The sequence below is a fragment of the Fukomys damarensis genome, unplaced genomic scaffold, assembly GCF_012274545.1.
Source record: "Fukomys damarensis isolate Sample0158 unplaced genomic scaffold, DMR_v1.0_HiC HiC_scaffold_1, whole genome shotgun sequence".
NCBI lineage: Eukaryota > Metazoa > Chordata > Mammalia > Rodentia > Bathyergidae > Fukomys > Fukomys damarensis.
In genome coordinates, this window is record NW_022900913.1 from 54,098,401 (window position 1) to 54,124,621 (window position 26,221).

Here is a 26,221-nt window from a genome sequence, read left to right on the forward strand (position 1 = left end):
AAAAATGGCAGTTTCACATTTATTGAAGGTAAGAGGAAATGGGCTCTTCAGAGGAGTTTGGGCCAAATAAAGTAAGAAAAAAAAAAGAAAAACAGAAAAGAAAAAAAGAAAAACACCCTGCAGTGCAGAGTGGGCTACATGAAGAGACACTACATAGTATTTTATGAAGAAAAATAAAGTGTGGAAATGAATGGTGTCCTGTACATTAGAAGATGTTAAAGCCATATCAGCTTTTAAACATGTGTCCAAGGCTACCACACCAGCTTTCATCCTCACTTTTAAAAAGCTAAAACTTTAAGTAAGTTAACTGTTGGCAAAGATATATCACTTTGTTGCTCATGAGTTCCATTTTAATATTTACTAATTAAAAAATCTTGTTTTTTGTTGTTGTTTAACAGAATAAATTTAAACGTGAAGAAAAAACAAATGGGTGGAGAATAGACAAGGCATTCCGTAAGTATTAAAGACCTCTTTTATGTAGTATGTATGTATGTATGTATGCATTTATTTATTTATTTATTTTTGGTACTGGGGATCAAACTCAGGGCCTTGTGCTTGCGAGGCAGGCGGCAGAACCACTAAGCTAAATCCCCAGTCCTGTAGTATTTAAAAAGGGCTTAAAAATGACCATTCTTTTGTCTTTGGTATATATTTTAGATTTGTTTTGTTTTGAGACCGAGTCTTGCTATGTAGTCAGGCTGGCCTTGAACTTAGCATGTAGTTCATGGCAGTCCTGTCTGAGCTTCCCAAGCATTGGTATCACAGATATGCACCACAATGCCCAGTTAGATTCGTTTTTTCCTTGCAATGGTATAGTACGATTAAGACTGGGAAATTCTGTTTAACAGTACAGGTTTGTTAGTTGCTATAAATTTATTGGCAACGAATTAGTCAAAAGATCAAGAAGCAGGTAAATAGAGTTCTAAATCCAAAAGGTTGTAAAAGTACTGATGATAATACTTCTACACTTGATCTTAGCCAAAAGGCTGAGAAGTGATTATGATAATACTTCTAAGTGGTTCTTTATTCTGAAGGAACTGTAGTCAAGGAATTATTTCTGGAAGAAAGTTTTATAGATGGTTCCTTCCAGTAATCAACCAGTTATTCAGTCAACATCACTGATCATGTACTGTGTGCTGGTCCCGATGCTAGGTATTGAGGGTGTATAATGATAAACAGGGCAGAAAATAATCCTGCCTTTAGAGCCTTAATTCTAAATGGTTGGGGGAAGTTGATCAGCATGATAATTGCTTTCTTTCTCTTTTTTGGTACTGGAAATTAAACTCAGGGCCTCACACTTGCCAGGCAGGGCTGGGGATTTAGCTCAGTGGTTCTGCCACCTGCCCCACACTTGCCAGGCAGGTGCTGTGCCACTGAGCCGCATCCCTAGCCCTGCATGATAATTTCAAATAGTGACTGATTTCTAAGGAGGAAAAAGGGCGATTATTTAGATTGGGTCATTCAGGAAGTTTTGTCTGAAGTGGTAATATTTGAATTTAAACCTGAATTGAAGAAATACTAGTTAACTTCTAGCTTCTAATATTTTTTGTTAAAATCAATATTCTTTTTGTAAATTACTGAAAAATATCAAGAGATCTGTAAAGAAAAACAAATTACTAAAGTAGTTCCTATATTTTTTGAAAGATAAATATTTTTATGGATGTCTTATCAACATTTCACCATAAATATCCATTGTCCATTTAGCCATAAAGTATGTTAATTAAAATTAAGTAAACTTTCTTAATTGAAATTATCCATAACACTAATTTTTTTTGTGTGTGCTGGGAATTGAACATAAGGCCTTGCACATACTAGGAAAGCACTTTTTTTTTTTTGAGGCCAGGTCTCCCTTTGTTGTTCAGGCTGTCCCTGAGCTCACTGTGTAGCCCAGGCTGGCCTCAAAGTCAGCAATCCCTTGTTTCAGCCTCCCAAATACTGGGATTAAAGGTGTGCACCAAAATGCCTGGCCAAGCACTTTACTTTTGAGCCACACTTCTAGACCCATAATACTAACTTTAGACAAAAATCTATGTCTGGATATAGAGAACCTTTTTTTTTTTTTTTGGTGGTAGCAGGGATTGAACTCAGGACCTTGCCCTTGCGAGGCAGGCAGTGGGAGAACTTGTTATTTGTAGTATATAAATTTATTGTATATAAGTAAACACTATGGTAGATAAAAGGATTCTGTGCCCAGTGTGATTTTTTTTTGAGATTGGGTCTCACTCTGTAGTTGAGACTGCCCTGGAATTCAATATGTAGCCCAGGCTGGTCTCAAACTCACAGCGATCCTCCTGCCTAGCCTCCCATGTGCTGGAATTACAGGTGTATGCCACCACGCCTGGCCTTTTTTTTTTTTTAAGAAAATACTTTTATTACATCACTAAATCTAGTATTGTATTGGGTCTTTAGGGAAACCACTTTCGGGAATGGCTCCTGAAATATCTGGACTGTTGTAAATGGAGAAACTTTTCATTAGGGTTAACATTATGATCAGGCAATAACTCATACATCTATACATTTATAATTTTTTTGCTGATTTTGTTATATATAAAAATTAAAAATAAAACCCATTTGAGTGTTTGTAGAACTTAAAATTTTAAATTTTCTCTCTCCTTTTCCCCCCTTCCCCTCTTTCCCTTTTTCCCCTCCCCACCCTTTTCTCTGTCTCTCTGTCTTTCTCTTTGAGACAGGGTCTTGCTATGTAGTTCAGGCTGGCCTTAAACTCACTATGTTGCCAAAGCTGGCCTCACACTAGCGGTGGTCTTCCTGCCTCACTTCTCCTGAATGCTGGATTTACAGGCATGTGCCACCATACCTGGCTTATATAGAGATTTTTTTTGTTTTGACAGTGCAGAGTTTATTTGAAAAAATAAAAATGAAGGAGGGAGAAAGTGGCTCTGCAGAGTGAGCTTGGGCCAATAGAAGAGGAAAAAGCAAGATAAAAGTACACACTGGGAGACACATGGCAGACAATCCTGAGAAAAGTCACAATAGACTCATGTAGAGATTGTTTATGGATTCTTATAGTGCTAGCTAGCTCACTGTTGTAGAGTTACCAGGTTAAAGCTGGTCCATAGAAAAACAGGACCTTCAGATTTGATTGAGTTTCTTGAGACTGATTGTTTTAATTTTAGTATATATCTGTTTTTCTGATGCCTTCTTGTAATCTTTCTGTACATTCACCATAATTTAGATGTGAAATATATATATTGTAGGATTTGACTCATGTGATAGATCCACTTCTGTTTTTTTACTGATTGTTTTCTCATATAATGCTGTCGACGGATATTTGGTGGGAGTGTTCCTTTTTGCACTAAATTGATTTATATTTTACATTTGCTTCTTAATTTACTAATATTTGAAGAGCAGTGAAATAGTTATGAGAAACAGAGTGCTTATGATAGTGGATAGGTATTTTGAGGACTTCTCAGTCATCTTTACTTTTATTTTGCACTGCTAAGGATTATTAACATTATTCAGGCAATAACTCATACATCTATACATTTATAATTTTTTTGCTGATTTTGTTATATATAAAAATTAAAAATAAAACCCATTTGAGTGTTTGTAGAACTTAAAATTTTAAATTTTCTCTCTCCTTTTCCCCCCTTCCCCTCTTTCCCTTTTTCCCCTCCCCACCCTTTTCTCTGTCTCTCTGTCTTTCTCTTTGAGACAGGGTCTTGCTATGTAGTTCAGGCTGGCCTTAAACTCACTATGTTGCCAAAGCTGGCCTCACACTAGCGGTGGTCTTCCTGCCTCACTTCTCCTGAATGCTGGATTTACAGGCATGTGCCACCATACCTGGCTTATATAGAGATTTTTTTTGTTTTGACAGTGCAGAGTTTATTTGAAAAAATAAAAATGAAGGAGGGAGAAAGTGGCTCTGCAGAGTGAGCTTGGGCCAATAGAAGAGGAAAAAGCAAGATAAAAGTACACACTGGGAGACACATGGCAGACAATCCTGAGAAAAGTCACAATAGACTCATGTAGAGATTGTTTATGGATTCTTATAGTGCTAGCTAGCTCACTGTTGTAGAGTTACCAGGTTAAAGCTGGTCCATAGAAAAACAGGACCTTCAGATTTGATTGAGTTTCTTGAGACTGATTGTTTTAATTTTAGTATATATCTGTTTTTCTGATGCCTTCTTGTAATCTTTCTGTACATTCACCATAATTTAGATGTGAAATATATATATTGTAGGATTTGACTCATGTGATAGATCCACTTCTGTTTTTTTACTGATTGTTTTCTCATATAATGCTGTCGACGGATATTTGGTGGGAGTGTTCCTTTTTGCACTAAATTGATTTATATTTTACATTTGCTTCTTAATTTACTAATATTTGAAGAGCAGTGAAATAGTTATGAGAAACAGAGTGCTTATGATAGTGGATAGGTATTTTGAGGACTTCTCAGTCATCTTTACTTTTATTTTGCACTGCTAAGGATTTAACTGAGGGCTTCGAGCCAGCTAAGCAAGTGCTCAACCAATGGGCTACACACTAGCCCCAAACCCCACCCCCTTCTTTTGGTCCTGGGGATTGAACCCAGAGGGATATGTGCTTGCTTAGCTGGTGCTGCACTTCTGTACTTTGCCTCCAGCCCTCTTCACTGCTTTTAACAACTCATTTATATTTTTATACACTTGAAAGTGTAGTTTGAATTTTGACAAAGAATATTTTTGTGTAAACATCAAGTCAAACTGTATATGGAACATTTTCATCACTTTAGAAGATCCTTTGATTTCTTTTGCAGTCATCATGGTTTAAGGCAACCACAGTTTTACTTTGAATCACTGTAGATTAATTTATCATGTTGTAGAACATCTTAATTCATGCACTCATATAGTATGTACTGTTTTGTGGCTGGTTTCTTTCTTTCTTCTCTTTTTTTTGGGGGGTAGGTGGTACCAGGGACTGATCTCTGGACCTTGGTTTGTGAGGCAGGCATGATGCCACTGAGCTAAATCCCTGGCCTGTGTCTGGTTTCTCTTACTTGATGTGTTTTTGAGACGTCACCTGTTTTTTGCTTGTTATCCGTGATCCCTTCACTGCTAAACTAGTTTCCTTTTATTGCTGTTTAGTGTTCTGTTGTATACTTGTCCTGCTATTAAATAAGCCGATTTCTTTTTGATGTCATGAAACTTAAAAATACTAGAAAGTTCTTTTCCTTTTTTTGAAAATAGGAATTTGAAGGTTCTTTTTCTTTTTTTTTTCAAACAGAGGAAAAACGCCCTTTTGACTTCGATTTTTTTGCTCATTTGCTCCAGAAAGTTCTTGAGGAAGAAGAGAAAAGAAAACAAAAATCTGCTAAAAATCAGGGTGTAAAGAAGAAATCCTCCAAACCTCAGAAAACCGTAAAAGGTATTAACTTTACATGGAAGCATGTGATTTTACTTAGCAGTAGTAGACTTGTAATACTGTCCCTTGGGAATTGAGTCATGTGTAGCTCGGGGGATCATCAGGGCCTTCAGTTAGAGGGAATTAGTGTTTCTTCATTTTACCAGTTACACGGGCCAAAATAGCAGCTCCCTTTTCAGTTTTATAATTGGAATATCTGCTGTTTGACATCATTCTAATATCTGGGTATGTTGTAGCAGATCAAAGAGCATGAGCATTTTGGTGTGTCCAATTATATAAATTATAATAAATAATTTTGCTTATTATTTTCTTTTGTAAAACAAATCTGGTATAAAATTAGAATATTTAAAAAAATGAAAATCACATATTTTGCAGTTTTACTAGCTTGTATTGTTTGAGCACATTTCCGAAGGTTAACATTGACTTCTAGAACAAGGTAGAAACTTGTTCATGTGTGGGTACTTCTATTTTTAGGCTTATATTTTAGTCGGTTTTTTGAGACAAGGTCTTGCTATGGAGTTCAGACTGGCCTTCAGTTTACTTATGTAGCCCAGCAGGTCTCAAACTCGAGGCCATCCTCCTTCCTCAGCCTCTTGAGTGCTGGGATTATAGGTATATGCCACTATGCCTGGCTTTTTTCTTAACTGAGCTCTGAACTGTGAGGACAATGTTCAGCTATCATCACATAATTTAAAGAATCTTAGAACTACAGGCAATCTGATGTGTTAATTTTTATCTGTTTGCTTTCCATTTGTTGTCTGTCACTGGGAGTTGGACTCAGGGATCCTAAGTCATTTTTCCCTAAAGTCTTACAGTGTTAGTGGTGGCAGAGGCAGGACACAGACCTGGGACTGAGAACCTGTGCTGGAAGTCCCTAAGACCACTGCCATGTTTGATTATTCGCCAGGGCTCAAAGGGATTAGCATCCTCTGCTTGGCACATAGCAAAATTCCACACTCCCCAAAGTTGAGCATGAACCACACTGTGCAAACAGCCTCTGCACAGTGAGCAGTCCTTAGCAGTTGGAGCATTGGACACCTTTCTCAAAACTAGGTTCCTCAACGTGGCCTAAGGAGCAGCCTCCAGGGCAGCCTTTCAAAAGGTAGCAGTCAGGCATATTGTATTATCTTTTTTGCACAAATCCAGACTAGACTTTCTCTAATTTATAGAGTGTGGTGCTTGTATTTTTTAAAAAGTAGTAGTGATAACTGCAGTTATTTCATCTTTCAGTCAATATTTTCTTTTTTATATACTACACATAGCCTAGGGAGATTCAAATAGATAAATTAATTCTTGTGATTATTACATTATAGGCAGTAGCATGAGTAATTCACTATAATCTTTTTTTTTTTTTAATGCTGGGGATCAAACTCAGGACCTTGCACTTGAGAGGATGGCACAGTGCCACTGAGCTAAATCCTCAGTCCTATAATTTTCTTTAGTGTAAGAACTTTAAAGACATATTATAACTCAGAATTTAGAAATGTCTGGCTGAAATCCTGGTAATAAATAAAATGGTTTCTTAACTTTAAAATAATTCTATTTTCACTTGTTTTGGACATAAATAATATTAAATTGTATTATTGGGAATATTGAGGGATCTCTAATCAATCATGTTTGTGAAGTTAAGCTTCCCTTTTGCTTTGGATGTTATCTTAATTCTGTTTTGTGAAACTCTGCCTGAGCTTATATAATTTACAGAGAAAAGAAATATTTTCACAGTTCTGGGTGCAGGGAAGTCCAAGATTAAGGCACTTGTCATCTGTTGATGGCTTTTTTGCATCATCATATGTTGAAAGGGCAAAGAGAGATAACTTTAATAGGCAGGAAAGTAAAAATTGTATTAAAATATTCACTTAAAAGATTGTTCATTAAAACACAAAGCAAAATTTTAAAATTTCAGGGATAACTGTTACTAAACTCTTTGCTGTACCTGTGTTTGTGTTATAGAGTATGTGCAATTGTTACTGTATAATAAAAACAGAGTTAGGGGCCAGGGATTTAGCTCAGTGGTTCTGCTGCCTGCCTGGCAAGTTTGATCCCCAGTACAAAAAAAAAAGGGGGTTGCGTGTATCTAGCCATCTATCTCTTTATACATATATCTACCACTCGATTTTTTTTTTTTTTTTTTTTTTTTTTTACTGGGGATCTAACTTGGAACCTTGCGCTTTTGAGGCAAGCGCTGGAACCACTAAATCTCTGGCCCTACCACTTGATAATTTTAGACATGTTTTGAAATCTTATTACTACATGTCTCATTCTTGATAGTGCCTAGGTTTTTCTTTTCTTTTCTTTTGATGGTATTGGTGATTGAACCTAGGATTTTGCCCATGTTATAAGTACATGGTCCACCACTGATCTTTCTCCTAGTCCTTACCTGCAAAGATTTTTATGACATGAATGTATTATAACTTAATCATTCCCTGTTTTAGGTTGTCTTCAATTTTTTGCTCACATAAATAATATGTATAGTGTGTAACTTTGAGTATTTTTCTTTACCTTTAAGAATTTTTGTATAGGTTGTTCGTAATTTATAATCATTTCTCTTTTTAGTGCAAAAAGTTTCAAGTGAAGTTGTGGATGACAATCCAGATGAATGTGTGAACACTAAAATTTCAGATACAGAAGGATCTCAAAAGGATGCTCAGACAGTCCTAGAAGAGGATTCTCTGACTCCATCAGGGCAGGATACAGAACTTGTATTAGAACAAGACCAAAATCAAAAGAAAAGAAGAATGAAGAGGAACCAAGATGGAACAACTGAACAGAAAGTACAAAATCTTTCAGGAAATGATACTATTCCATCAGGTTCTTCTGAAGGAGAAAAGCATAAGAGTAAGTTTCTTACACATTTTAATATCCTTCACATTACTAAGACACAAATGACAATATTGTGTCTGGGGAATGCCTTCCTTGTAGGTACTGTTACGGAAGGAATTGGTAAATGACACTTGCAGAGAAGCAGAATGGAAGTAAAATAATAAAAAGTTTATTTTGTTGACAAAAGGTTGATTGCATTAAGATCAGTGCTAGAAATTGACCTTTCACTGGGTTGCCGCTTCCTCTTTTACAGGTTTTACAGCTATGATCTCATTCAGGTGGTTACATTTCATTTCCTCAATTCACATTACCCATGTACAAATTACAGTAATAAGGCAGACCACTTTAACCCAGATGTAACAATTCCTTTTAGTTAGGGAGTTTACCTTAAGATTCGTCTAGCCATCTATTCTAGTGCACAAGAAGCGAGTGTTCAAGGTCAGGAATGAGGCCAGATGTCCCATTTCATGGTCAATTCCTCCGGTGTCTATTAATTTTGAACTAAACAAAGCAGATTGCTGTTAGAGACAGTAGAAGTCATTTTACATTTTCCTAACATTTTGTAGGTTTTTAGTTTACAGAAGTTCTCTGTATCAGTACCAGCAATTAATACTTATTAATTGGTTCTGTGCCCATAGTAATATATTAAATCTTTTTATTGTGAATTAAAGAAAAAAAGTTTATGGGAAAAACATTAAAGCCAAACATAGTGGTGCATGCCTGTAATCCCAGCCCTCTGGAAGACTGAGGCAGGAAGATTGCAAGTTTTCAGCCCAAACTGGGCAATTTAATAACTTAATGAGACCTTGACTCAAAATTTAAAAAAAGTTCTAGGGATTTAGTTCAGTGAAAAGGCCCTGGGTTCAATCCCCAGTAAGACACCCCTCCAAAAAAAAAAGCAAGGATATTTTTCTCTGTAGTATGTTTCTAAGTATGTTCTACATCCCTCCCATTAACAGAAATTGGTGAGCACATAAATATAGTTAAATGTATGTTGCACATTTTAGTAAATCAGAGGTTTTCATGGTCTGCCTTTATAAAGTCACAGTGTGTTGCTTAATATCTTTCTGTAAACGACTAGTGAAGTAGTTTTTTTCATTCTTCCTTTTACCATGTTTTTTCTTTGTGGTACTGAGGATTGAAACCTGACTCTTTATATGTACTGAGCTATATCCCCAGACTTTTTCTATTTTCTACTTTGACACAGGATCTTTCTAAGTCACTAAGTTGCCAAGGCTGAGCTTGAACTTGAATCCTCCTGCCTCAGCTTCCCAGAGAGCTGGGATTACAGGCATGCACCAACACACTTGGCTTCTTTTTTATCCTTAGAATGCAAATACATGTATTTATTCTTATGAGTTGCTAGGAGATGAAGGCTAACTTTTAGCAGGGTCTGGGTCTTTAGTCCTTTTTCTTTAAAGTTCATGTATATAAAAGTAGCTGATCAATCTGGGGTATAGTTCAAGGTTAGAGTGCTTTCTCAGTATGGACAAGGCCCTTGGATTTAGTCCCTAGTACCAAAAGAGAAAAGAAAGAAAGAAAAAACAGATAATCAAGTAAAAATAGAACTGGTAGTAGCAGAGTAGAAAAACCTTCCCATAGAACTTCGTTTTCATGTACTTCACCTTCACCAATCTGATTTTAATACATGTGTGCTGGTAGTTAAAGTAGTATGGTTTGTTTATTTATTTGTGGAGTACTGAGGAGTGTACCTAGGGCCTTCTCGCTGAGCTACATCCCCTGTGCACACCCCCTTCCTCCTTGAGTTACTGCTTGAATCTGAATTTCCTCCCTCAACCTCCCAGAGTGCTGGGTGTACAACTTCTACCACCATGCCCAGCTAAAGTAGTATGATTTATAAACTCAAAATTTTATGCTCTTATGTGGCTTGCTTGTATAGGAGACACTATACACATAAGGCAGAATAGTTTGATTCAGAAATCAGGGTTTAGTGATACATTGTCTTTTTGTCTGAATAGGACATTGGGCAAGTCACTTAGGTCTGTGAACTCATTACTTTTCTCCATGATGTGGTTAATATTAATACCTTTGAGTGTGATTGAGTAGTACGTGAGATAATGCATCTATTCAGCAAGATATTTTCTAAGATTTAAAAGTTCTTGCCATTTAGTATTCAGTAAATAACAACTGTTACCATATTATTAATTATTATTCTTTTAGTTTTTTTTTTGAGACAGGGTCTCACTATATAGTTGAGACTGACTTTTGGAACTCACTACATAGTCCAGGCTGGTCTCGAACTCACAGTGATCCTCCTGCCTCATTCTCCCGCCTCAGCCTCCCGAGTGCTGGGATTACAGGCGTGCGCCACCATGCCCGGCTATTATTATACTTTTGAAGGAGCAGAAAAATAGCCAAGTTTCCTGACTGGACATATGAAGTGTTAGTTGGAAATTGCTACAAATTTCTGAGGAACACGTGCAGATCTTCAAAAGAAACAATTATAAATTGATAAAGTTTTCATTACTCTCCAAAAATAAGATGTATGCCTTACAGATAAAAATTGAGACAGGCTGGTGGCACATGGCTGAAATCTCAGCAGTTGGGAATTTAAGGCAGGGGGATCACTGTGATTTCAGGGCCAGCCTAGGCTATGTAGTGAGACCCTGTTAGACAGAACAAACAAAGTTGAAATGTTGTATATATTGATATTTTGTAGGAAAAGACAATGTTGTATTTAAGTTCCTTTGTGCTTTCAAAAATTAGATGTTTCTACTGTCATTTTTAGGATCACATGCATTTTATATTTCTAGATAAATGTCAGTCTTTAAGGCCTGAGGTGAATGAAAGTGAATGCAGTGAGGAACAGATGCCTTCTTGCACTCAGAACCTAGATGACACTGTGGATTTAGCCTCCAGTGAAAGAGTTGAGAAGAGAAAGGACCCCATCCTTTCACCAAGGTATTTTTTATATTTATTGGTTTTTATCTATAATACTTCTTCTTGTGTTGGTCACCAAGAGTAGTGAAGTCTCCAAGTAAATCTGCTTGTTTGTGGTACTGGGGATCAAACTCAGGACCTTGTTGCTTATGAGGCAGGCAGCAGCACCACTGAGCTAAATCCCTGGCCCTGCTTTTCTTATTTTAGTTCCATGTGTTTTTGCTTCATATGCTTTGAACCTCTTACTAGGTATGCACATATGGCAGATTATTGTGTCTTCTTGGTGAAATATCCTTTATCACTGTTTACTGTCCTCTGGTATTGCTCTTTTTTGGATGTTTACTTTGGGTTACTGCTTTGTTTTGGTTAGTAGTTGAGACTGACCTGGAACTCACTAGGCTGATCTTGAACTCACAGGGATCCTCCTGCCTCAGCCTCCTGAGTGCTGGGATTACAGGCGTGAGCCACCATGCCCAGCTCCTCTATTTTTCTTTTGTGGTATTGGGGTGAAACCCAGAGTCTCCTGAATGCTAGATGAGTGCTTCACCTCTGATATATAGTCCTAGCACAGTTACTTATTTTTTATTGTGGTAAACATAAGAGATTTACCCTCTTAAGGAAAATTAATGCAAATGGTATATTAACTCTAACTGAACAGTACTATGTACCAAGTCTCTGGGATTTTTTTTCCTCTTGTGTGATAGAAACTGTATACCCGTTGGATTTGGATTCCCTATTTCCTCCTTGTCCTAGTAGCCTCAGTGGAATTTACATATAACCATTCTAATTTTTGTTTCTGCAAATGTGATTATGTTAGATATCTTATGTAAGTGGAACCATGCAATGTTTGTATTTTACTTAGTGCCCTGGTGATTCATCATTTATAGCATATGACAGCTTCTTCTTCTTTTTTTTGGTACCAGGGATGGAACGTGGGTTTTTGTGCTTGCAAGGCAAGTGGCGGAACCACTGAGCTAAATTCCCGGCCCATGACAACTTCTTTTTAATCTTTATCGTATTTTATTTTTTTGTGGTACTGTGGATCAAACCCAGGACCTGGTACATACTAGGGGAGTCAGAGTGCTCTACTACTGAGCTAAATTACCAGCTGAGTTTCCTTTTTTTGGCTGAATATTATTCTGTTGTGTGTATTTATAGTACCTCATTTTCTTTATCCATCACTTAGTGGGGTGGTGTTTAAGTTGTTTTCGTCTCTTGGCTATTGTGTTATGTTGTGGTGAATATTGGGGTGCAAATATCTTTTTGAGATCCCAATTTCAAATTTTGTGGGTAAACACCCAATTGTGGGATTGCTGGGTCATATGTTAATTCTATTTTTAATTTGTTGAAGAACCTTCATACTCTTCTTTCCAGTAACTGGTACACTTTATGTTCCCATCAGCAGTTTATAAATAATCTAATTCTTTACATTCTTGCTAATACTTCTTTAGGTCTTTTAATAATGGGTATCCTGACAGGTAGGATGTGATGTGTTACTGTTGTTTTGATTTGCTTTTTCCTGATGATTGGTGATGTGGAGCATCTTTTCATATCCCAATTAGCTGTTGCATATTTTCTTTGTACAAATGCCTATTAAATCCCTTGTCTGTTTTTATTTAATTTTTTGGGCTTTTTTTTGTTTTTTTTTTTTAAGATAGGTGCTTCCTATGCAGTCCAGGCTGTCTTTGAACTCACTATGTAGCCCAGGGAACATAGTGGCAATCCTCTTGCCTCAGCCTCCCAAGTGCTGAGTTGACAGGTGTGTGCCACCATGTCTGGCTCTTTGTCTGTTTTTTTTTTTTTTTGGCGGGGGTACCGGGGATCGAACTTGGGACCTTGTGCTTGCGAGGCAGGAGGCAGAACCACTGAGCCCCCCAGTTTGTCCATTTTAAAACTGGGTTATTTCTTCTTTGACTGTTGAGTTGTAGGAATAAATATTTTGGCTGTTAGCCCCTTATCAGGAATATGGCCTGCAAATGTTTTCTGCCTTTCCTAGGTTGCCTTTTCTATCTGTTGTTTCCTTTGCTCTGTGGAAGCATTTTAGTTTGATGTATTTCAACTTGTTTAATTTTGCCTTTGTTGCCTGTGCTTTTAGTGTTATATCCAAGAAATCATTGCAAAAGCCGTGTTACAAAGCTTTGCCTCATGTTTTCTTTTAGAGATTATATTTTCTAGTCTAAACATTTAAATCTTTTTAATTCCTTTTAATCAAAATTGAGTTTTTGTATGGTGTAAGGTAAAAAGGTCCATGCTCATTTTTGTCTTTTTGAGATAGGGTCTCACTGTGTAACCAGGCTGACGTTGAACTCACTGTATAGCCCAGGCTGGCCTTGAACTCATGCCAGTCCTACTGTCTCACCCTCCCCAAGTGCTGGGATACAGGTGTGTGCCACCATACCTGCTAGGTTCATTCTTTTACATGTGGGTATCCACTTTTCACAGCAACATTTGTTGGCGAGACTGTTCTTTTCCCTTTGTGTAGTTGTGGCTCCTTTATTAAACATTAACCTGTGATTGTGTGGGGTTATTTCTGGACTCACTGTTCTGTTTCATAGATTAGCATGTCTGTCTTTATGCCTCCGCTGTGCTCTTTGATTACTATAGCTTTGTAATGTATTTTGTGGTAAAGAACTGTGAGGTTTCTAGCTTTGTTTCTGAGGCTTTTAAAAATTAAAATTAAAATTTATCCTGCTTGGGGTTCTTTGTACTTCCTGGATCTGTGGTGTGAGTTTGTTTCATTACGTTTGGAAAATTGTTGCCCATAAAATTTGCTGTATTAACCCAATCTAAGCTACAGTTCTGTGGTATTAATTACATTTATATTTTTGTGCAACAATAACACTATTTTTAACTTCCCCCCTTTCTCTTCTTTTTTTTCTTCTCCTTTCTTTTTATCTAATACATTTTCTGTCAATGTGAATCCCCCTTTCTTCTTCTTCTTCTTTTTTGTTTTTTTTTTTTGGTACCATGGATTGAACTCGGGACCTTGCATTTGCGAGGCAGGCAGAACCACTGAGCTTAATCCCTGGCCCTCTTCTTTCTTTTTGATATTGAGGATTGATCTCAGAACCTATGCACTAAGCTATATCCTCAACTGTTTTTTTTTTTACTGTTTAAAATTTGAGATAGGGTCTTGCTAAGTTGCCCAAGTTGGGCTTGAATTTGTAATTATCCTGCCTTAGCCTCCTAGAGTACTGGGATTACAGGAATATACCATTAAGTCTGACTTTTATTTCCCTTTTCTAGTATTTAATTAGAATTACATACTGTTTCTTTGTTGCTAGTTACAAGTTATCTGAAGTGTAACTCAGTGATAAAACTAAAGAACCCAACTACATTATCAGTGGGAATGTGAACTAATGCAAACATTATGGAAATCCATACAGAGATTTCTCAAAGAACTAAATTCAGAAATTCTCTATGACCTAGCTATTCCTCCTTTTTGTATCTTCTCCAAAGAGCTGCAGATATCATACACAGGTATGCATGTATACCACCACAATTCATAATAGCTAAATCCTCGATGCAGCCAATACACCTATCAGCAGATGAATGGATAAAGAGAATATGGTAGCTATACATAATGGAGTACTACTCAGTATAAAGAAGGATAAATTCAAGACATTTGTAGGAAAATAAATGCAACGGGAAAAATAAATGTTGAGTCAAATCAGACACACAAACTTAAATATATATCTCTCATTTGAGTAAGGCAAACTATAGATAAAGATCATAATAAAGGATGGATTAGAGGAGACAAGGGGAAAGGATGCAGGAGACTAAGGGGAAGGGAAAGTAAGTAAAATTAAGGTATGCCATGTAGAGGAACCTAATAACTTCAGTGAATGTAAGCATTATGTGTTATAAATGTGAACTAAGAATAACAATGAAAATGGGGAAAGGGAATTTAGATGCGGAGGGAGGGAGCTAGATGGGAAAAGGAGTAAAAAGAAACAAGCATTATTATGCACATGTGCCTACTCTCCAAGATGAATGTAAAATTCATATACTACAAATGTACTAATTTAATAAGGCTGATTTACTAAACTGTCCACATTCTCATTACCTTTTTTAACTTAGAGGTAAAACAGTCTTACAATTATTAAAATCCCAATTGGTTATGGTAGACAGTGAGTTGATTAAAAAATTATCATTAAGCCAGATGTGGTAGCACATGCCCGTAATTCTAGCATTCTGGGAGGCTGAAACAGGGATCTCAAGTTCAAGCTCAGCATGGGTACCCTAATGACTTAGCAATGCCTTGTCTCAAAATAAAAATATAATTAATCCAGGTCGGGCGTGGTGATGGCACGCCTGTAATTCCAGCACTCAGGACACTGAGGCAGTAGGATCGCTGTGAGTTCGAGACCAGCCTGTGCTACATAGTGAGTTCCAGATCAGTCTCAACTGCATAGTGAGACCCTGTTTCATAAAAAACAAAAACAAAAAAAACAAAAAAAATTAATCCAGATCTGGGGTTTTTGCTGCCCAGAGCATCATGGATCAGGTCAAAGCTCAGCTTCTCTAAGTCTCATTTTCTGTCTGTATATTAATTAATTTGCCTTGTGCTATTGTGGCTCACAGGAGACTAGAACCTGATGCAGAGGTTCTAGTAACACTCCGTTTCCCCATTCCCCACACTTAAAAGTACATAAAATTAATAATAATAATAATAATAATAATAGTAAAAAAGGCTGCAATGTAGCTCGTTACAAAGACTGGGTTCAGTGCCCAATACTGCCAAGAAAAAAAGACTCATTATACAAGAGTTAGGGGCTGGGGTTTTAGCTCAGCAGCACAGTACCTCCCTGGCAAGTGTGAATTCCAGAGTTCAATCCCTGGAACAAAACAAAACAAAAAACCCTGAAAAAATAGAGTTGGGGATTTAGCTCAGTGGTGCTGTGCCTGCCTTGCCAAGAGCAAGGTCCTGAGTTCAGTCCCTGTTACAAGACAAAAAAAAATTTAAGGGTCATGAATGGTAAAGACATTTATGAAGAAGAAATATATTAAGACATCTTAAAGCTAGAGTGATTAAAGCATTGTGATAAAATTGATTCCTTGGAACTGAATGTCTGGTCATGAGGAGACATGTAGTGCTTTGTTTTCTCTTTTTGGATACCAGAAATTGAATCCAGGGTCTTTGCACTGTGCACTGAGCTATATCCTCATCTCACCTCCCCTGTTTTTGAGACAGGGTCTCACTATAGTTTAAGCTGGCCTTGAACTCACTATATAGCCCAGGCTAGGCTTTAACTCACAGTAATCCTCCTGCCTCAGCCTCTTGAGTGCTGGGATTATAGTGTGTGCCACCCCATCCCCCATCCCTTGCACGCTTTGTTTGAGGCTGAGTCTCACTAAACTTGTCTGAGTTGTTCATGTTGGGTTTGAACTTGATCCTCCTGCCTCAACCTCACAGAGTGTTGGAATTACAGATGTGTGGCCACCATGCCCAGCTCAGAGGTGGCTTTAGAATTCAGTGGACAAAGATTAAACTAACTATTCACTAGTTGGTGCTAAGGTACGAAAAAGGTAAAATTAGGTCACTGTTTTACCCTATTTATTAACTTTCTGATGGATTGAAGACAAAATATAAATCAGATCTTAAAAGCCTTTAGAAGGATGTTGGAAAGATGTCTTTGTCATGTGAATCATGTAGAAAAATTAAACAGAAGCTCCATTAAGAAAAGTAAAAGGCAGATTGCTGAGTTTTATATTTAACACCTAGCCCATAAGAATATATAGAGAAGTGTTACCTGATATATCAGAAAAAGACAAACACTGGGTACAAAAAATAGGGAAAAAAAAGTATGACTAAATGTGAATATGTGTTGAAACAGTGCCATTTAATACATGGCCATCAGTTATATTGTTGTTAATTAATGTTTCTTATTTTATAATACCGTAGTACTATGTATAGCAAGGACTGTCTAGATGCAATTTTAATGAAAGCTGATTCGAAAATATTACTGTGACTTTACACATTCATTTGCTTCACAAACCCCATTAAACCAATAGTTGTGTGAGTCTTCTTAAAGTCTTCCATTTTTCATTTTGAGATTTGTTGAGCACTGATAGATTATGGCTGCTACTTTGTATGTGATATGATGTAGGAAAGATCATACAAAAGCCTGTGTAACAGCTTTGATCATTTTCCAAAATCTTGTTTTATGTGTTAAAACAGATCTTGTAAAGAGTGTGAAGATTTGTATTAACCCCCATTTCTGTTTCCTTAGTCAGCAACATGGTAACACACCAGCAGCAAATGAATCTTCAGAATCCAGCCCTTCAGCTTTGTCTCCATCAGAAGTTGAGATCATAGCACTCTGTGAGGTGAATCCTGCCTTGCAGAGTTGTGCAAGAGAAAGAGATGTTGACCAGAAGAGTAAATCACTGTAGGTATTTTACATGGCAGGATTTATTTATTTCCACAGTTTTGTTAAGGTTGTTGCAAATTTATTTTTTTTGGTGGTGCTGGGGAACCCAGAACTTCCTGCATGCTAGTCAAGCACTATACCACTGAGCTACTCCCCAGCCCTTGAAAGTTTTCTTAAATGACAGTGTTTCTCTATTTAGGAAGTAGAAGGTACCATTAATATATAGACCCATCCAATATGTAATTATTATTATTTATTTATTTTTTTTTTGGAGGGGAGACTGAGACATGTCTTGCTATATAGTTCAGGCTGGCCTCAAACTCAGTTATCCTCTTGTGCTGGGATTACAGGTCCAGCTTTTTCTATCTTATTTAATTTAATTTATTTTGGTACCAGAGAAATAAACTCAGGACCTTGCACTTTCGAGGCAGGCAGTGGCACCACTGAGCTAAATCCCCAGCCCTCTTTCTATTATATTTTAGAAAACTTTGCTCAAGATTATAAAATAACTCACCGAGGTCCAAAATTTCATTGAAATATTTGCTCTTAGCACATTGTAAAGGATGGAGCCAGTTGTAGTTTTCCTGAGTGTTATCTGTAGTTTTCTCATTGCCATTTAATTTTATCTAATTAAAAAAACCATATTTTATACTTTATCTTCTCACTGTTTTACTACCATTATATACTAAATTCACATGAATTTTGGAGTCATTTTCAGATTTTCTATTTTGTTTTTTCTTTTCTTTCTTTCTTTTTTTTTTTTGTTTTTTTTTTTTTTTTTTTTTTTTGAGACAGGGTCTCACTATGTAGTTGAGTCTGACCTGGAACTTACTGTGTAGCCCAGGCTGGTCTTTTCTTGAACTCACAGCGATCCTCCTGCCTCAGCCTCCCGAGTGCTGGGATTACAGGCATGTGCCACTATGCCTGGCTGAATATTTTGTTTTTTCTTGTATCTGTTTATTTATATTTAAGTATCATTAAAGCTTTTTAATTACTGATGCTGAATAGTATATTTTTAGCATCTGGCAAAACAAGTTAGTCTCTTCAGTTTTCTTTGGTTCATTTATAGATAAGAAAGCTTTTATTTTTATTTATTTATTTATTCATTTATTTATTTTTTGAAGCCTTCCTGCTTCTTTAATTGGTGTAACAGACAGTGACGCTAAATACAGAGCACATTTAGGCCAATGGTACAGGGACAGCCCGGTAGGTCAGGACACTGCTCACACATGGCCCAGAGAGACAGCACAAGGACATGGGAAGGGCCGAGATGTGAAGACTAGGATATGGTGGGCAGTGAAGACCCAGCCGGAGGAGGGGCAGGATCTTGGTTGAATCTCTCTTTAGAAATCAAAGAGAAGGCAGGTGGTCAGAGCTGGGTGTGCGCATGGGCGGGAGGGACTAAGGCTTCTATCCTAACAGGCTGCGAAGGGGTGGCAGTTGGCAAGGCTTGCCTCACCCTTTGGTTACAACTGGTCAGGCCTGAGCCCTGCAGCTCAGCACCCAATGCTGTAAACGTTTTTGGTATTTTTAAAGGACTTTGCCCTCCCTCTTAGTTTCTGAAAACTTGCGCTCCCTCAGGAGGAGACTGTGCCAAAAGGAATCATGGGAGGCAGAAAGCGGACCTGGACAGAGAAGAGACTTAGAGGGGAGGCTGCCGTCTCACCATCTGTGGCTGAGGGCCCTGGGGAAGGCTCAGGGGACTATTACTGTTGTCCTTGTCATGGCTAGTGGCTGGGTAGGTAGGGAGTGAAGAGCCATGGGGACTGCCCCAGGGAGAGGCTGGCCCACTGCCTGCTGGGCCTCCCACGGCCATGGACCCCCCAGCCTTTTTGTAGGCTGGCTGAGGCTTCCAGATGCTTCTCCAGATGGCTGGTCACCAAGATGGAGGAAAGATGGGACGAGGTGGGGACAGTTGAGGAGGTGGCACTGGCCACAGGGGTCCCTGGCTGGGGCTGTGACTGTCGGGCCAGCCACTTCCTGCTGGGGGCAGAGGGGTCAGCTGTTGCACTGTCACTGCAACAGTTACCAGGGAACTTGGTCCATAAAATAATTACTGACTTATACATAATGCCTGAAACAACAACAACAAGATACATTTTAAATATGAATAAACCCTGAAGGTTTAAAGAAGCTTTTAAAGTTCTTTCTGACTCTGAGTAGGTTATTTTAGAATTTAATTTGAATATGATTGCATGCTGGTTACAATTTAAATAATATCTTTCAGGGAAGGTAGTCAAGCAGAAAATGTTAAACCAGTGTTGAGAGGTCGACTCCAGAGACCTAAACCCAATCTGTCAAGGGCTGTTGGGAAGAAACTGGTTTTTTCACAAGACAAGATAGATGCAGAGAACAAGAATTTGCATTCAGAAACCTCCACTGAAAAGGTATGGTGGAAGAGACATTGTGGAAATTAAAATTGTAAAAATCTTTTAAATAGTTGGCAAAAAAATATTTAGCTTTTAATTACAAACTACTGTCACAGATATTAAAACAGATGTAAGAACTTATACAATAACCTTAGATTTGTTCCCATCTTAGTAATCTCCTATTTATGCATTTTTTAAGAACTCAGGCATGTTGTTTGAAAATCCTCAGTGATAAATCTCTTTTTTTTTTGTTTGTGTTTTGCTTTTTTTTGTTACTAAGGGTCAAACTCAGAACCTTATGGTTGGGAGGCGGCACGACTGAGCTAAACCCCCAGCCCAATAAATCTCTTTTGTTTACTTTATTTGAAGTATCCCCCCTCCCTCAGTACTAAGGATTGAACTAAGGACCTTGCATTTACTTCATTTAAAATATTTCTTTTTTTCCCTCCAGTACTGAGAATCAAACTCAGGACCTTGCGTTTGCCTGGCATAACTCTGAACCGGCTCTCTCTCATAACTCTGAACCAGCTCGCTCATTCGCTCTCTCTCTCTATCTCCCCCCCTCCTTCCCTCCTTCCCTCCTTCCCTCCTTTTTTTTTTGGATCTTCTGTTTCTGAGGCAGGCACCAGAACCACTGACCTAAATCCCCAACCCTAAAGTATTTCCTAAACTACTTATACATTAAATTATATGCACAACCCTTAACTAAACATATACATTGTCTTGTTATACATTGTAGAAAAAAAACATGCCAACCTCCTGTAATGCCACCAGCACTCAAGAGGCTGAGGCAGCAGGATCACCACAAATTGAGGTCAACCTGGGCTACATAGTAAGTTCAAGGCCAGTGTAAAGTCCATAGTGATCTTTTTTTTCTTTTTTTGTTTTTTTTTTGGTACCTGGGGTCAAACTCAAGACCTTGCCTTTGCGAGGCAGGCGGCAGAACCACTGAGCTAAATCCCCGGCACTGATACTCTTGACTCAGCCTCTTGAGTGCTGGAGTTACAGCTTTGTATCACCATGCCTGCTTATATAGTTATAATTAAAAACAAATTTTTTTTGTCAAATTACTTTTAAAAGTGGTGGTCAGTATTTTTCTCTTTTATGTAAAGTTTGTTTTTATCATATTTCCTTTTTTTTGGGGTGCCAGTGTTTGAACCCAGGGGCCTCATGCATGCTAAGCAGGTACATAATGAGACAGAGTGTCACTGTGTATTTCAGGCTGGCCTTAAACTTGTGGAGATCTTCTGCCTCAGTCTTACAAGAGCTGGGATTATACACATGTGCCACTATGCCTGGCTCTCATTATATTTTTTATAATATATTACTATAATCTTATAAGATTTTATTCTAGAAAGTTGGGAGATACAGATCTATTTAAAAATCAAAGCAAAAGGGCCGGGGATTTAGCTCAGTGGTTCCACCACTTGCCTTGCAAACACAAGGACTCAAGTTCAATCCCGGTACCACACACACTCAAAAAAAAACAACAAAAAGAATCAAAACAAAAATTACTTATAATTTCATTATCTATATGCAACTAGTCTTTTCACATTTATCTGAAAGGATTTTTTTTTCTTGGTGATGCTAGTGATCAAACCTAGGGCATTGAAAATGTTAGGCAAACTCTGTATCACTTAGCTATATCTCTAGTACTTTTTAGGTTTTCTTTTTGTATTATAGGGGATTGAACCCTGGAGCACCGAACTTTGTCCCCAGATTTTTTTGTTTTGGGATAGGTTCTTGCTAAATTACTTATTTTGAGCTAAAACTTGTGATCCTCAGCCTCCCAAGGAGCTGAGATTACTGGTGTGTGCCACTGCACCCTGCCTAGTTCAGGCTTTCTTTTACAAGGCTGAGTATTGGTATCAGGTAAGGTTTATATTATTTGGTATTTAATGTTTTGTAAATATTTTTCTCTGTCTTTAAACATCTTTTGAAAACGTGATTTTTATGGATATTCTACCAGTGGGGTATAAGTGAATTTGTTTAGCCATTTCTTTATTATCGGAAAATGTGTCTCTACAGTGTTTGCTATTACATAATGTTCTAGTGGACATTCTAGTACCTTAATCTTTTTCAAATTGCTTTCTTAAAAGAGTCTTCAAAATGATGGTACTGGATGAAAGGCTATGAACCTTTTTGACATTCTTCATGTTGGCAAGGCTGTTTAGTAATGTATGAGGTCATCTGTTTTTTAATATTCTCATCTGCAATTAGGATTTTTAGAAAATTAGAAGTATAAAAAGTTGTTATATTGTTTTAATTCTTATTTGATTATTGAAAAGTTTGAACTTTTTTATGAGATTAAATTCAAAAAATTAAACTTGTAGAATCACACGGAAAAGGGTAAAATGAATGCATTTGACAGTGGTGGAATGGAGAATACAGGAAAGGAGAACCAAGAAGCTCAAACTATGTCTAAGTAAGTATTTACTATAATAACTTCTAAGATGATTGCAGTTATTTATTTTGTACTCAAACTCTCAGTTTTCTTTTCGGATGCTGTAGTCTAAGACTATTTTTAACTATAAATGATGTTAAAACATTTTAATAGTCCCTTGACATTGTATGCAAAAATTACAATATGGGTACAATGATTTAGCAACTGTTCTCTCTCCATTTCATTAACAAGACTTTGGTAATGTTTATTTTTACCATTAACAAAATCTTCCCAGGCATTGTGGTGCACACCTATAATCCCAGCACTCGGAAGGCTGAGTCAGGAAGATCACCATGACTTTAAGGCCATCCTGGGCTACAAAGTGAGACCCTGTCTCCAAGCAAAACAGCACTTGTGAAATAAGTGGTTAAGATACATGATTTTGGGCTCAGTGTAGTGGTGCACATCTGTAATACTAGCACTCAGAGTAGCTAAGGCAAGAGAGTTGCAAGTTTGAGCCCAGTCTTGGAAATTTAGCTAGTTAGTGAGACCCTGTCTCAAAAGTAAGATATATTTCTAATAACTTTATTGATAGTAAGAGATTTCAAAAAGGAATACTTGATATGGAGATACCAATTTGATGCTGACCAGGAGGTTCTGTACTGTTCCAGTGGGTGCCATTTATGCTGTAATTTGGGCCTGTAGACCTGGAGCTGCATAGTCTACAATATTATTCTGAATGAAGGCTAATAATCTGACATCACTGGCAGATGTAGATTTTCTAATTTTATAATGAAATTTTAACAATACATTTTATAGTGAGGCTTCCAGGGTTATACCTGTTTTTTTTTTTCCTTCCCCTCATACTGGGGATGAAACTCATGTCCTTGTGCTTGTGAGGCAGGTGCAGCACCACTGAGCTAAATCCCTGGCCCCAAGTGTTATATCTGTTTGAAAGATGAGGATGCAGGTATATAAATATCTTTGACGATTTTTTTTCTTTTTTTTTGAGCAGGCTCTCACTTTATATTTCGTGCTGGCCCTGAACTTACTATGTAGCCCAGGCTAGACTTGAACTTGGGACATTCCTCCTGCCTCAGCCTCCCAAGTGCTGGGACTAAAGGCATGCACCACCATGCCTGGCTTTGATGATGTTCTTGAGGACACTTGTGAACTATTTTATATTCTAAAGGGTTCATTTATTCATGTCAGGGAAAAGGAAGTACAGAAAAAATAAGCACATTTATGAATTGAGAATAAATGAATATATTCCTTTGTGGTTGTTCTAGTTTAAGTGAAAAAACTTGTCTCCTGGAAGATAATCAACCAAAGGCTCCCAGACCTGTGCAACTAGTGAGGAGCCGTTTACAAAGACCAAAGCCAAATGTAGGGAAAGCTGCAGAAAGAAAAGAAACAGTCACACCCCAAAAAGAAGGGGCCAGTGTAGAGAATACTCAGAATGAATCCTGTGTCAACAAAGACGTGAGTATTTTGATTGTTCGCACATTTTGTTAAACACGAATATAAGCCTCAAATAAATATCTCACTCCCTTTAAAAACAGCACCTCTACCTAATTTGTGTACTGTATGTTATTTATTAAATTTATGCCACAAATCTCTTAGCCATCAGCAGTTGCTAATTGTAAAGGCATTTTATATTTAGCGTTCTTACATGATTGCTAAATTGGTTTCACCTTACCTTATATTTGGACTTGCTTTTCTCTGTTCCTCTGTTTCTCTGTTCCTGAATATTTGAGTAACATTTCCATTTTGGAAAAATAGTTAAATGTGTGAATTTTAACATTGGCTTAACAGAATAAAATATTAAAAAGCTTCCTACTAAAATATAATTCCAAGAACAAAGATCATGAATTTTAGATTTTATATATATAATATACACACACACACACACACACATACATATATATATATAGTCTTTGTGAAAAGGTTAAAAGTTGGCATGCTTTAAGCTTGGGTTTCTTCTGCTATGAGTGCTGTGTTTTAATGCAGTTTAAACAGTCAGAAGGAATCAGAAGGGTGTCATGAGGTACTTCTAACAGAGGACACTGATATGCTTACTAACTGTTGGGCAGTGAAGAATGGGGTCTTGAGATGTAGTGACAGGGTACCTTCTGCAATTTTCTAAGATAACTAAAAAAAACAAACCCAAAACCAAAAAATAAATGCTTAAAAAGCATCCTTTTATAATTTTGAAATTTTTACTATTTTCATTACACTCAAGTCAAAATTTACAATGAAATTTTAAAAAATTATGTATTTCGGCCGGGCGTGGTGGTGCATGCCTGTAATCCCAGCACTGGGGAGTCTGAGGCAGGAGGATCCCTGTGAGTTCGAGACCAGCCTGAGCTACATAGTGAGTTCCAGGTCAGTCTCAACTACATAGTGAGACACTGTCTCAAAAACCAAAAAAAAAAAAAAAGAAAAAAAGAAAAATGTATTTCACTGTGAAACCTAAAACATTAAAACAATTTTGTTTTTAAGATACTTCAACAAATGGAAGCTCAATCATGTAAAAATTTGGAGTGTGAAGACCTCATAAAACAACCTGAGAAAAAAGACACTTCCTTTCAAAATGTGAAGCCAGATGAGCCCAGGGTGCTTAATGAATGTTTAAGGTAAGCATCGTTATATTGACTATATAACTTTTGAACTTTATTATATAGAGGTTTAAAACTCATTTTATCAGTGTAAATGGTTTTGGTTCCTGAGTAGCCCTCACCAGAATTTTCTTTTATCTTTCTTGGGCCATCAGCTTCCAAACTGACACATTATTCTTCTGTGTTTGGTTACTCCAGAAATTGTGCTATTGCTATTAGGTTCTGAGGGAGGCTGATATTTAGCTTCAATTATCATCTCAAAAAAGTAAACTCATTTTTTAAAAATTTGAGGAATTCTTTATTAACTCCTCTATTTTTAAACTATATTGTAAAATTTTAATTGATGCAGTAATGATCCATCTTGAGATATAATTTTGACATTTTAGTACATGTGTGTAATATGATCAGATCTGAGTAACGGGCAAATCTATCACTTCAGATATTTATCATTTGTGATGGAAACATCCAAAATTTTCTCTACTAGCTATTTTAAAATATTTCACTAACTGTGCTATAGAACATGAAAGTTATTTGTTCTGTCCAGTTTTACCACCATATCTGTTAACCATCCTCTGCCTCCGGCAAGTGGGCTTTTCTTTTGATTGTTTCCTTTGCTCCGACATTATCATTAGACAGGGTCCAAAGAGGTCCCTAAAGCAGAAAACCCTACCCACAGAGTAAGTTTGCTGATGCCCATTGCAGAAAAAGAAATTTTAAGACCCCTCAATAAGAGGCAAGAAAATAGAGTATGGGACCTCAAGAGAAGGACCATGTGTAATTCCTAGTAAATCTATTTTTAAAGCTGTTACTGTAAATGTGTGAGGTATGTGTGTGTGCCTGAATAAATGTAGTATTTCATTTGATGTAGCTTTTGCTTAAGATTAATGAGCTTTTTAAATAACCACTAAGAGCTTTTTAATTTGTTTCATATCTTTTTTTATCCATGATAATGAAAAAAACAAAGCCGAACGTTGCTTTTTCTGGAGAGCAAGGTGCTTGTTCTAGATACTGGTTGATTGCAAGCCCAGCAGCATGCAGCAAAATGTTATATGTTTATTAAGTCATTTTATTGCTTTTGTTTCATGAAATCACAAGTGTTTTTTTTTGTTTTTTGATACCGGGAATTGAGCTTGGGTCCTTGTGCTTATGAGGCATTTAGTAGAACCACTGAGCTAAATCCTCAGCCCCTCACAAGTTCTTAAGAGAAATGTTTCTATAAGAAATCTCGTAAGGGCCAGGCATGGTGGTGCACACCTGTAATCCCAATACTCAGGACGTGAGGCAGGAGGATCGCTATGAGTTCGAGACCAGCCTGGGCTACATAGTTCCAGGTCAGTCTCAACTACATAGTGAGACCCTGTCTCAAAAAACCAAAAAAAAAAAAAAAAAAAAAAA

At 37.2% G+C, this 26,221-nt stretch overlaps 1 protein-coding gene across 1 annotated transcript in view; it reads left to right on the top strand.

The window, feature by feature from the left end:
- The window catches only part of Bdp1 (B double prime 1, subunit of RNA polymerase III transcription initiation factor IIIB), a gene marked incomplete at its 5' end in the record, with an annotated part of 106,928 nt that overhangs the window by 28,113 nt on the left and 52,594 nt on the right, over positions 1 to 26,221 (top strand). The window contains 9 exons of the mRNA XM_010637356.1: positions 399 to 453; positions 5,224 to 5,364; positions 7,915 to 8,196; positions 10,956 to 11,103; positions 17,316 to 17,474; positions 19,684 to 19,843; positions 22,159 to 22,250; positions 23,498 to 23,690; positions 24,711 to 24,844. Of these exons, the coding sequence (XP_010635658.1) occupies positions 399 to 453; positions 5,224 to 5,364; positions 7,915 to 8,196; positions 10,956 to 11,103; positions 17,316 to 17,474; positions 19,684 to 19,843; positions 22,159 to 22,250; positions 23,498 to 23,690; positions 24,711 to 24,844 (1,364 nt within the window). The remainder of the gene's footprint in view (positions 1 to 398; positions 454 to 5,223; positions 5,365 to 7,914; positions 8,197 to 10,955; positions 11,104 to 17,315; positions 17,475 to 19,683; positions 19,844 to 22,158; positions 22,251 to 23,497; positions 23,691 to 24,710; positions 24,845 to 26,221) is intronic.